A 12777-nucleotide genomic window follows, 5' to 3' on the forward strand; every position below is an offset into this window, starting at 1 on the left:
AGTAAAGAATTTTTTTTTAATTAATGAAATGTAATGTAATGTTTACAGACCCTATCAACTTCTTAAAAATTATAAGAGCAGCTACTGATTAAAAATACTCCTGAATAAAAGGTAAATATTTATTAAATGCATTTCAAAAGGCACCCATTGCTAGGGCCCTACCAAATTCATGGTCCATTTTGGTCAATTTCACGGTCACAGGATTTTAAAAATCAAATGCAATGATTTCAGATATTTAAATCTGAATTTTCACAGTGTTGTAACTGATGGGGTCCTGACCCAACTCTGAAGGCAGCAGCGCAGCAGAAAGGGTGGCATGGTATGGTATTGGCATGGTATTGTATTGCCTTTAGATCTGGGCACTTGGCCAGCAGCTGCTGTTCTCCGGCCACCAAACTCTGAAGGCAGCGCAGAAGTAAGAGTGGCAATACCACGACCCCCCTACAATAACCTTGCGACTCCCCCACCCCCACAACCCTCTTTTGGGTAGGAAGCCCCATTTTGAGAAATGCTGGTCTCCCCATGTAATCTGTATAATATAGGGTAAAAGTACACAAAAGACCAGATTTCACGGTCCGTGATGCATTTTTCATTACTGTGAATTTGGTACGGCCCTACCCATTGCCCATGGTAACTGACAAGATACTATGGTGGCATTTTTAGAAGCCCTTAAGTGACTTAGGAGCACAAGTTCCATTTCAATGGGACTTAAATGCTTTGGACAATGAGTCATGTATGTGCATACCATCCACTGGTCAATATTTTGCTGAAGCTATTGACAAAATACATATCTAGTTATCTTCTTTATTGCAATCTGTTCCTGTTCACATGAAATATGTAACTGGACAGTTTGAAATTGGAACACAATATTTTTTTTAAAAGATATTTAAGGTACTGACAGTGTCTCCAGCAACTGTTAAGGAAAAGTACCCAATGACCACAAACAGCACAAGTAGAACAGCATTGATTAGGAAGTTTGGGGAAGTGTACAAAATACATACATCTAGATAAGACCTTCATTGCAGTATCTGAGTACCTCACAAGCATCAATTAATCCTCAGAAACACGGAGGTATGAAAGAGGACCACCAAGGGACTTGTCCATGGTTACAAAGGAAATCTGTGGCAGAGCCAGGAACTGAACCCAGACCTCCCAAGTCCCAGACCAAGACCTAAAACTACAAGATCACTCTACCTCCTAATTCAAAATAATTCAAATTGCCCTTTCATGTTAAGATAACAGCTCTATGGTGAATCACCTTTCACACCAGACTGACATCCCTTACATTTAAAAGGATGCTACAAAGTGATTTAATCCTCATACTTCATGCATCTTAAAATGTATATCATAATGAAAAATGCATTCCTGATTCCAAATCTTTTTTTCCCTAAAACTGAACACAGCAGCTCTGAGTTGTTAACAACACATGAACACTACACTTGGTGCATAATTTAAAGTAATACGTTTGCACCATGACCATCATGTAAGCGCATAGCTTAGTTTATGAGCAAGACTTACATTAAAGCAGGATACATATGTTACTAGTAAATACTCTCTTACAGAGCCAAATGAAAGGGCAAGAGAGCTCCTCAAGAGCAGTGCATGAGATCATTCTTGACACCCGACTGACATAAGTTTAACTGACAAAAGCACCAGCGTGGACAGCACTAGGTTGGCAGGAGATGCTCTCCCGTCAACATAGCTACTGCTGCTCATTGAGAATAGTTGAATTATGCTGGCAGGAGAGCGCTCTCCCATTGGTATAGAGCGACTACAAAGGAGACCTCATAGCAGCACAGTTGCAGCAGTAAGTGCCGTTCTAAGGTCTGTAGTGTAGACGTAGCCTAAGAGTTGCAGGGATTTATTTCAGTTAGGAAATCTTAGGTACAATCTGAGGCCTAAACTACTAGACCAAGATTTTAAAAGAACACTTGCATTTTGTTAAATTCAATTTTCATAAAAAATTTCATTTAACCACTTACTAAATTGAACAGACACTGTCAACATCATTTTTCAATGAAAGCCATGGCAGTGAGTTTTAAATGAAGACAAACAACAACAATCTTAAAAATCTTGTATCTTTCAAAAAATATATGGACCTTTAGAAAAACTCAGATGATGATGCTTGAATCAGTACTACAAACATTTTAACGTGGGATGTGAAATTGAAGTTACACACAGTGATTTGTTATGGGAATTTAAAGTACAAGGTGATCTCATTTCAACACAAAATGAATAGAACATTCCCAACAGTTTATCACCAGTTATGTCCTTCAAAAACTGGAATTTTGTCCCAAGGTCCCTCTTTGGGTATGTCTATACTACCTGCTGGATCGGCAGGCAGTGATCGATCCAGCGGGGGGGTCAATTTATCGCGTCTAGTCTAGATGCGATAATCGACCCCCCGAGCACTCTCCCATCGACTCCTGTACTCCACTGCCACGAGAGGCGCAGGTGGAGTCAATGAAGGAGCGGCAGCAGTCAACTCACTGCAGTGAAGACACCGCGGTGAGTAGGTCTAAGTATGTCGACTTCAGCTATGTTATTCATGTAGCTGAAGTTGCGTAACTTAGATCGATCTCCCTCCTATACCCCCCTGTGTAGACCAGGGGTTTTTCTCCTTAAGGATTAGTCTGAAAAACAACAGTTACCTTTTCTGTAACTGGTGTTCTTCAAGATGTGTTGCTCATGTCTATTCCACAGTAGGTGTGTGTGCCCACCACATGCACTGGTGCTGGAAGTTTTCCCCCTAGCAGTACTGTAGGGGAGTGCTCCAGCGACCCCTGGAGTGGCGTATCCATGAGGCAGTATAAGGGACACTGCGCACTCCCCCCACCCTCAGTTCCTTCTTGTCCAGACAACTCCGACAGAGGGGAAGGAGGGCGGGATGTGGAATAGACATGAGCAACATATCTCAAAGAACACCAGTTATGGAAAAGGTAACTGTCTTTTCTTCTTGGAGTGATTGCTCATGTGTATTCCACAGTAGGTGATTCCAAGCTATATCTGTTGGAGGTGGGTAGGAGTTCTCCATCCTGAGAATTTGTGAACAGCCGTTTGGGAGACAGTCACATAATGCGAGGTGAAAGTGTGAACTGAAGACCACGTAGCAGCCCTACAAATGTCCTGGATGAGGACATGGGCCAAAAAGGCAGCCGAGGCCTGCTCCCGAGTCGAGTGCGCCTTCACAATTGGTGGTGGAGGGATTCCCGCCAGGCCATAACACATACGGATGCATGAGGTGATCCAGTTGGAGAGGCGCTGAGTGGAGATTGCCCGACCTTTCATGTGCTCAGCCAAGGTGATGAACAGTTGCAAGGACTTTCTGAATGGCTTAGTCCACTTCAGGTAGAAAGCCAGAGGCCGTCTCACATCCAGTGTGTGGAGGCAGAGCTCCTCACTGAACGCATGGGGCTTGAGGCAGAGGACTGGCAGAAAAATGTCCTGACCCATATGACAGGCGGAAGCCACCTTCGGGAGGAACGAAGGGTGTGGGTGGAGCTGAACCTTATTAAATACCGTGTACGGGGGCTCGGAGGTCAGGGTCCTGAGTTCCGAAACCCACCTAGCTGACATGATCGCAACCAGGAAAGCCACCTTCCATGAGAGGTGTGACCAGGAGCACATGGCTAGCAGCTCAAATGGAGGCTCCATGAGACAGGCCAACACCAGGTTTAGGTCACACTGCGGGAGAGGCCTAACATATGGGAAGAGACAATCCAACCCCTTAAGGAATTGGCCAGTCATTGCATGGGAGAATACCGTGTGGCCCTGCACCAGCGGATGGAAGGCCAATATGGCTGCCAGGAGCACCTTGACTGACGAGGGTGCCAGGCCCTGGGCTTTAAGGTGAAGGAGGCAGTCCAGAATAAACTGGATCGGGGCGGCCACTGGGGAAATGCCCTGCTCGTCCACCCATCTGGAGAACCAAGACCACTTCGCCAAGTAGGCTCGGCGCATAGAGGGGCACCTGCTTTCTAGGAGGATGTGCTGAACCCCTTCCGAGCATGTCCTTTCCTCCCTACCTAACCATTGAGCAGCCACACCATGAGGTGGAGTGCTACTAGGTTGGGGTGGAGGGGGCCCTGGTCCTGGGAAAGCAGGTCCGGGCGGGACGGCAACGACCACGGCAGGCGACCATCAGGCCCGTGAGGGTTCCGTACCAATGCTGCCTGGGCCATGCCAGGGCAATCAGAAGGACCCGGGCCTTGTCCGACTATCTTTTCCAGGACCTTGCCAATCAGCGGGAATGGGAGAAAGGCATAGAGAAACTGGCTTGACCAGGACTGGAGGAAGGCATCGGAGATAGCGCCCCAATACAGAGAGAGGGACCGGGATATCCTACAGGAAATCACTGCTCCTGGTACTGGCATGGACATAACATCCCAGGCCGCCTGCAGAGCCTCCGGCGTGGAGGGCATCTGGACATCCAGGGAGACCTGCTCTGAATGGGCCGGGCTACTCCGCTCGACTTGAGTCGGAGGCCTAGAGGCCTGTGGGGATTGAGGACTGCCCAACATGGGTCTAGTCTCTGTCCTGGGTTTACTCCGGTGTCGCGGTGAAGGAGGCCTCTTTCTAGCCCTCTTGGCATGCTCCGTGGATGAGGAGTGGTGCCAACTAGTCAATGGTGCCAAAGGGTCGCCACACACCAACACCGTGTTGCCCAGTGCCGACTTGGAGCGGCGCGCCGGAGCCAGGGTCAGCGCCGACTCCATCAGAATAGCCCAGAGCCTAATGTCCCTTTCTCTCTTGGTCCGAAGCTTAAATGACTTGCAAATCTTGCAGCCATCGCTGAGATAGGTTTCCCCCAAACAGCATAGACAGTCCGCGTGTGGATCACTCAGTGGCAAGACTTAAAACCCGGGGCACAGGGCATGCCCTAGCCCGGGGGATCTAGCTAAACTAAACAACTAACTAGCTACAGGTACCATACACTGAATGAACAAACAGTTTTGGGAACAAGCTACAGCAAAGCTGGAGCAGAGCAGTTCCGAAGCACCTTCACTGACCGCAAGAAGGAACTGAGGGTGGGGGGAGAGCACAGCGCCCCTTATACCGTGCCATGTAGGCACCACTCCAGGGGTTGCTAGGGCACTCCCCTACAGGCACTGCTAGGGGAAAATCTTCTGGCACCAGTGCACATGGCAAGCACACACACCTACTGTGAAATACGCATGAGCAATCACTTGAAGAAGAACAAATACTACAGTACTTACAATTTTGTTTTTTTCTTGTGTGTTGGATCCAGGAGCTCTCTCTCTTTGGGCTGGCACTGGGGTTTTGGGTTGAGACCAGCCAGTTGGGCTTATATTGTTGGGACTTCCAGACAGAGCTGATGGTGAAGCTTAATACACAAAAGCAAAACAGGAAATTATGAACAAGAGAAAATAAATGTAGAGTAAAAGAAAGAATTCTAACTATTTTATGTACAGAAACCTTACCTGACTCACTGTGGCTTCGAATTGCATCCTAAAACAGGAGAGAAAATAAATTAAAAAAAAAATCAACATTTCAGTAAGATGTCAGACACAAGGTGTGGAGGGAGGAAAGGGGTCTGGAAATCAGATATCAGAAAAAGTAGATCACCCTTGAAATGGTGCTAAAGAGCTTTGATTCAGGGCACAAGATTACTGACCAGTATATTCCAAAAGAGAATGGTTTAGATATTTTAGAAGTCACAAGAATCCAGCTGTTAACTTGCTGAAAACATCTAGTTTGCCCCCTTTTCAACCTGGCTCTAATCATGAGCTTTCATAGTTAATTTACATGATTTTCATGGGGAAGTTAAACTATATTGCTATCCAATCGCTCCCGCTGAATAAGAACCTCCTTGTCAAAGAAAATACGAAACATGTTTTTTATATTCCCAGCCATTGTACTGTCTTGTGAAACTATTATGCACCCCTGAATTTCAGATAGGTACATAATTCCTACCGTGGTCTACTACCTACAGTGAGTGCATTCAGAAAATCACTATTTTGGTTCTGCATTGAGAGAGATTCCTTCTTTATATAACAGGGAATATTGTTAGAATGTGAACAAACTTTAAAACCAGTAGACACTTTGGAAGTACATAAACCCACTGTACCATGTGATACTGCAAAAGATTGAGATTTGCACTCTAATACCAAAGTAAGTAAGTTCTCACAAGATTTACAGCGCTGACCAAAATACAACTCTACAAATGGGCTAAAAATAGGTTGTTAGGCCAACTCTGGTGCAGTGTTTCTCCTCATGCCACACAAACTTTACAGCACTTAATTCTATAGTCATGCACAGGGTCAGTTCTGGCAGAAGCAACTTTTACAACTTGTTCCTTCTAATAAACCATATCCCAAAGTAAATATAGGAATGGCAAAATGGCTAAGTACTATACAAAGCAAGAACATGCACTACAGAAATGTCAAATATTTAAAAAAAAAAGTGTCAAAAAATAGAAGTCAATTCAAATCTTCCAACCAACTATCCACAGATGACATTTAGATTTCATGGCAGGGCAGAACAACCTACAAGTACCCTACATGAAGGTTTATGAATGATCCATACTAATTCTATTAAGATAAGCAACACATTTTTAAAGAGTTGTCCTAATTATAATTCCTAAAGATTCATTCAGAAAGGGATGCTATCATGGCTAGTAACAAACTTTGATCTATGACCTGTGTTTTGAATCAAAACATTCACACAGCTGCCCAGGAGTGTAATTTCAGTCAAATGAGTTGAAAAACTCAGCTACTTTAAAGAAAGCCATTTTAAAAGAAGTTATATTTTTAGATTTACATATAGATCCACCTGACTTCTAAGGAAAAAAGCACTTCTACTGCACTTCAATACTTTTATTTTATCTCAGTTTGGGCTAAAGGGAAAATATTAACCTCTGCTGAATCTTTTTAGTTAAGGAAATAATATAGTTGCTCTTTTGGGTAATTATATATATTATCCACCAGCACTATAATTTGTCATTTACACCTAATCTTTATGTGAAGTACACATAGTGTAAGGTGGATCACTTGTCAGGATTATCTGGGTACACCTGACAATCATCTCTCTGCCGCTGCAGGGGCTTTGGGTACAGGTTCAGCTCAGTCTTTCCTATTCTCTGGCTGTGGCACCTAATAGTCTAGTCTCCTGTGGGCTGCAATACTTTGATCTAATTATGGTTGTTGGACTTTGTACATGGGTACTAGGTGGTGTTGGTGGCCTGTGATATACAGGAGGTCAGACTAGATGGTCTGGCGGTACCTTCTGGCCTCAAGCAATGTGACTCTATGAGCACACTATTTATTTAATCTTGGTTTCTACTTGGCTATATCATCTTGGTGTGGCCATGCTATAATTCACCAAAACAATTCCCAGAGAAAAGGCCAGACAGTACATTAAAAGGACGTGTTTGAGACAAGATTTTATTTTAAACATAGTGGGCCCAATGCTTCTTTAGTGTAGACCTACTAAAGTGAATGGGTTAACACAAAGGATGAATTTCACTGTCTGTAGAATTATCAACTTAACCCTGACTGAAACTATTCTGCCCAGGTATCACCTCCAACTACCATACTCACATATTAGAACTGAACCAAAACAGACATGCCACACCAACATCTTTATTAAACCAATTTTAGATTAATAATTTCACTTTGCCATTACTGTGGTTTACAGTCTTACAAATGCTGTTAATTGCAAGAAAGTAAAGGCATGAAGAAAAATACCTACTCTTCCCCTCAAACAAAATCGTCTGCACCAGGAACTGGGAGAAGCATTCAAGCTGTTGTTCTAATACAAAGCAATGAGAAATAAAGAAAAGAACAGAGGAAGTAGTAAAAAATAATAGTTTTCAGTTCTAAGATGAATGAATAAAAACAAACGATCAGGAACTCAAGGAAAGAAAAAGCAGCTTTATTCATTAGCTTTGTGCAGGTTCTATTTTTCTCTCTAGTAAGTATCGTTTTAAACTACAGTGAGAATATTAATGCCCACATTTTTGAAAACTACTTTATTAAAAGCCAGTCTTTTCCATTCAACACTGTGTGAAACCCCTTCCAGAGATTATGTAAAAAGCTATTTGTTTCTGGAAGACTGCACATTTACATTACTCCATCCACAATCCTTTTAAGATATTAAAAAGGTGGGAAGGGAGAAAGAGTGGCATCTCATCATTACATCATATGAAACACAAAGATGACAGTGTATCCGTCAAAGCCCTGTGTACTACACAATTATTAGGAAATGCAGATGGTTATATAATTAATTTGCCTATTTGTAAAACTACCCTGTGAGTAATTTTTGTGACATAAATACGGTCAGCAATGGAGCTTGGTGAAGAGGGAATGAGACAGTGGACAAGGAAAACAAAACCAAAAAAAGGAAAGGTACTTCCCCTATAAAGCCCACCTTAAACATAGCTTCTGCTCCAAAACGAGCTTAGAAGCTCTGACATACAGGCATCTTTCCCCAGCTATAGAGTCCAAAGGTGCTCAGAAGAGAAGCTCCCTCATGAGCCCTTTTGGAGGTGTGCCAGAGAGGAACTAAAGGCAGCAAGCCTGTGTATTTTACAGCTCTGCAGCTAGGGATGTGTCCTGAGAAGTTCCAAAAACTATCAGAATAAAGGCTCTGGTTGGTAGAAGTTGTGCAGGTCATGCTCCTCTTCCTGCAAGCCTCTCCCCGCCCCAGTGAGTTTTAACAGTAATAGCACCTAATAGCAACTAGAGCTCCTGTTTCAGGCTTGACTGCACTGCCAATCTACAAAAAGAATAGAAGTTTGAAAGGAAGTAGAAGGAGGGAGAATCTCAGCTGTGCTGAACCTTACCATGTAATTCTAGGGTCCTTAATACTAAGGCCTGGTCTACACCGAGTGGTGGTGGTGGTGGGGAAAAACGACGATCTAAGTTATGCAAGTCGACGTACTTAGATCGACTTACCGTGGTGTCTCCCCTGTAGACTCTGCCTGAACTGGAGTACAGGAGTCGAGGGGAGAGCACTCGGGGATCGATTTATCGCATCTAGACTAGACACAATAAATTAATCCCCGCTGGATCGAACGCTGCCCGCCGATCCAGCAGGTAGTGAAGACATACCCTAAGTATAGGCCTAATGGGCTGCATAGCACAAGAGGCATTGCCTTTAATATTCATTCTTTGCAACTGGCATGCAGATATGCACCACCATCTGACTGATTTATCAATTTGCATGTGAGTTTATGTTTTTTAAATGGCAAAGAACACATTCCAAAGGACCAACAGTAAGCAGCTGTGCAGCAAATCTGGTCATGCTCTTGCGCAGTAAGGTTGATCTGTTAAACTTCTTAACATTAGGCTCCACCAATTCTTTGTAAAGCAGCACAAAACCTGTTAAAAACTTTAGCAAAGGTGAGAGGCTGCAAGCATGAAAGATAAGATACTTAAATCTCTAGGCAGACATTGGTCACCCTGCGCTTTCACCACTTACCAAACTAAGGGAAGATGTTAAGCAGAAAACAGCAACAACATGAACAATTAAAATACTGGTTAAATAACCAGTAGTAGTTCTAGATGAGCTCTACACAATTTTTTATTCAGCATATTACCTCAATTATCCTGTTGTCTACAGGCATGGTAGTGCTGACCATATGGACATTTGGGGTGGATGTAGATCTCTGTCTTTGGGAAAGGGAGCCCTCAGAGGAAGGATGTGATGTGTTGAATGTGAAGGCATGAGGCGTAGAATATCTGTGCTGGGAACTAACATGAGGAGAGGGAGAAAAATCACAGTTCATTTTTCTTTCTATACTAGTTGTAAATTACCGCATAGTACATCTTGCCTAAAAACAAACACACAGACTCCAGGAAGGATTAGTACTATTTGCTGCCTAAGCTATTTAGCCAGCTGGATTTTGCCCAGTTTAATTTAGGAACAAAATCAAAGAGTTTTAAGCAAGGTTTTAACAGTTGGCAATACCTGCTTGGCACATTCAGCAGCAATCTGTGGTATTTTTGCCATTATTTAATTTGTTACTCCTCATCTCAACTCCTGCCAACTCATATTTAATCAGTTGTTAAAATACTAGCTCAGTTAGAATTAATTCAGATCTGTGAAATTTAAGCAAGACCCTTCTTTCAAGCCTAGTCAATTTTTAGGAGTTTAAAAAATAGTTTTAATTTGTTGTGAGAATTATAGTTTGGGAAGGGGAAATAGATTGCTGGGACTGTTCATCTGTTCACACAGAACAGCTTACAAGGAAGTCATGGATCCTAATACCAGCTAAAAGGAGCCCAATACAGTTCTATAGAAATCAAACAACAGTGGTTAAACAAAGAATGTAATTTCTCTAACATATGGCCAATACTGGATTACAGCTGAAGCAAAGAATTACCAATCAGGACTAAAGGCCAACCAAATCCTGTTTACTTTAATCGCATGAATAGCCAGAGGGAAGTAACTCTAACTATTCACAAAAGATAACAAGGATTCACCCCTAATTCATTTGCTATTACCTGGGTTGCAAGTGGGATAGGAGGTCAAGACAAAGAGATCAAAGGGATAAGAAGGAATGAGTTACCACTGCAGATCCCCCAAAAGAAAATGTTTCAAGTTAACATGCTGAGATCACAGAAATGGGCTTGCACAACTCTTGAGCAGACAGTCTTGTCAGGAGGAAGTTGAGGGGCATACACCTCTGGCCTGGTCTAACCTCATCAGTCTCTAATACCGCAGGGAAAGGGACCCAAGTGTGAAGTAAGGGTCAGAAGACATGCTGCATGGATGGAGAATATGCATTTAGCATCTAAATCCACACACATTTCAATTTTCAGAATTTCAAGGGTGGTATATTTTCTTTAACCTATTATACACTGTTTCCTTTTAAAACTCCTCTATTTAGGTTAAACAGTAAGAATATAGTAGTAGTAGTAGTAGTAGTATCAAAACTGATGGTATTTTAAAAACTTCTATATATGACTCATGCAAAACAAACTAATCATCCGTTTTCACACATGTACTACATGACTGGTTGTGCCTAATGGGGCTACTGGCACAATACTGTCTGAAGGAACCTATATTCTACAGCATATTACTTTTTGATACTACTGTGTCTTTAAAAATATCAGTATCAAAAATATTTTAAAAACAAAAACAAAAAACCCCCACACTTTTAATGATCTGATTTAAAACTTCAAGACTAAAAATTCAAAGCCGGCAATCCCAGGTGCAAGTGTCTCTTAATTCTAGGAACTGTAGAAAAGGGGGATATTACACATCTTATTTACAATTTCTATATGCAAACAGATATTAGCATTTCAGCCTTAAAACCAAAGTGATGATGTTTTAGCGTATTCTGTCCATTATCAGTATTACATGATCATTGCATTTTATTAAAACTATACTTCCCAAAACAAAAAGTAGTGGAAATAGCTTACCTAACAGGCATCCGGGAGACAGACTCACGCATCCGTCGCATTGTCAAGGGAGGTAGTGCAGGGACACCACTGTCACTGATATTTGAATTAGGAAACAATCTGAAATATCAACAAAAAGAATTACAAGTACTACATTACATCCTGATCAATGCTACAGAAAAAGGTATGATTTTAGGTTTCTGTTTTTGCATTATGGTTGACTGCTACCATGCAAAATATTATATTTATCCATATTTATACAAAGTTTGTTTTCCTGCTCTGTCTTTAAACTTATGGTGTGCTCCATGACGAATAAACTCCTATATGTCCTTACAGACCTAATGATTTTTTCAAAGTGTTACTTCTAAATTAAACTTTGGGTATTAGCCTTTCCTGGCATGACATTCAACACCAAACTGCTAGTGCAAAGGAGCTAATGGTTTAGAAGTTAGCACTGAATCCTACAGTTTATCTTTGGGCTGCTCTACATTTGAAAGTGTGTACCTACGCAACTAAATTTAGTTAAACTAATACAAACTACTAATGTAGATGTACTTGAACCATTTTATTCATTAAAATGGGCTTATTTCCATCTGCACTAGGATTCTGTAGCAGTATAATTAAATTTATTTTAAGTTGATTTAGTTACACTGGTGCAGCTTCCTAATATGAACCAAGGATAAAATTTTCAGAAACCTCTTAACGACTTAGGCCAAATCTACACTTACAAGTTTACAGCAGCACAGCTGTACACGCTGTAAGAGTGCTCAAGTAACTGCGTTATGCCAAGGGGAGAGAGCTCTCCTGTCGACACCATAAAACCAGCTCAATGAGCGGTGGTAGCTATGCTGGCAGGAGAGTGTCTCCCATCAATATAGCACAGTGCACATGAGTGCTTATGCTGGCAAAACTTATGTCGTGGGGGGGGGGGGGGTGAAGAGGGAGACACACAGGCCTGGTCTACACTAAGGGGGGGGGTCGAGCTAGGGTACGCAAGTTCAGCTACGCGAATAGCGTAGCTGAACTCGAAGTACCCTAGTTTGACTGACTTACCCGTCCAGACGCGGCGGGGTCGAACTCCGCGGCTCCAAGGTCGACTCCGCCACCGCCGTTCGCGGTGGTGGAGTTCCGGAATCGACCGGAGCGCGCGGGGAGTTCGAACTATCGCGTCTTGATTAGACGCGATAGTTCGAACTCCGAGAAGTCAAACTCACCGCGTCGACCCGGATGGTGAGTATAGACTTACCCACACCCACCCACCCCTGGGCGAGAAAAGTTTTGCTGATGTAAGGACTACAGTAGACATGGCCTTAGAAGCCTAAATTTCATTGAGTTTCAAAAGGACTATGAGATCTGGGGTAAAATTTTCAAAAGCCCTGTAGTACCAATAGTACTCTATGTCAAAAGGGTT

General features: G+C 42.6%; 1 protein-coding gene across 7 annotated transcripts in view; it reads right to left on the reverse strand.

Moving 5' to 3' along the window:
- The window catches only part of RAF1 (Raf-1 proto-oncogene, serine/threonine kinase), a 115823-nt gene that overhangs the window by 50507 nt on the left and 52539 nt on the right, over nt 1-12777 (reverse strand). For all 7 annotated transcript variants that reach the window (XM_039547714.1, XM_039547713.1, XM_039547712.1 and 4 more), the window contains 4 exons: nt 11388-11486; nt 9560-9713; nt 5442-5469; nt 5217-5344 (listed from right to left, as the gene is read on the reverse strand). In XM_039547714.1, coding sequence (XP_039403648.1) covers nt 5217-5344; nt 5442-5469; nt 9560-9713; nt 11388-11486 — 409 coding nt within the window. The remainder of the gene's footprint in view (nt 1-5216; nt 5345-5441; nt 5470-9559; nt 9714-11387; nt 11487-12777) is intronic.

This window comes from Mauremys reevesii, linkage group 7 (genome assembly GCF_016161935.1).
Source record: "Mauremys reevesii isolate NIE-2019 linkage group 7, ASM1616193v1, whole genome shotgun sequence".
NCBI classification, from domain to species: domain Eukaryota; kingdom Metazoa; phylum Chordata; order Testudines; family Geoemydidae; genus Mauremys; species Mauremys reevesii.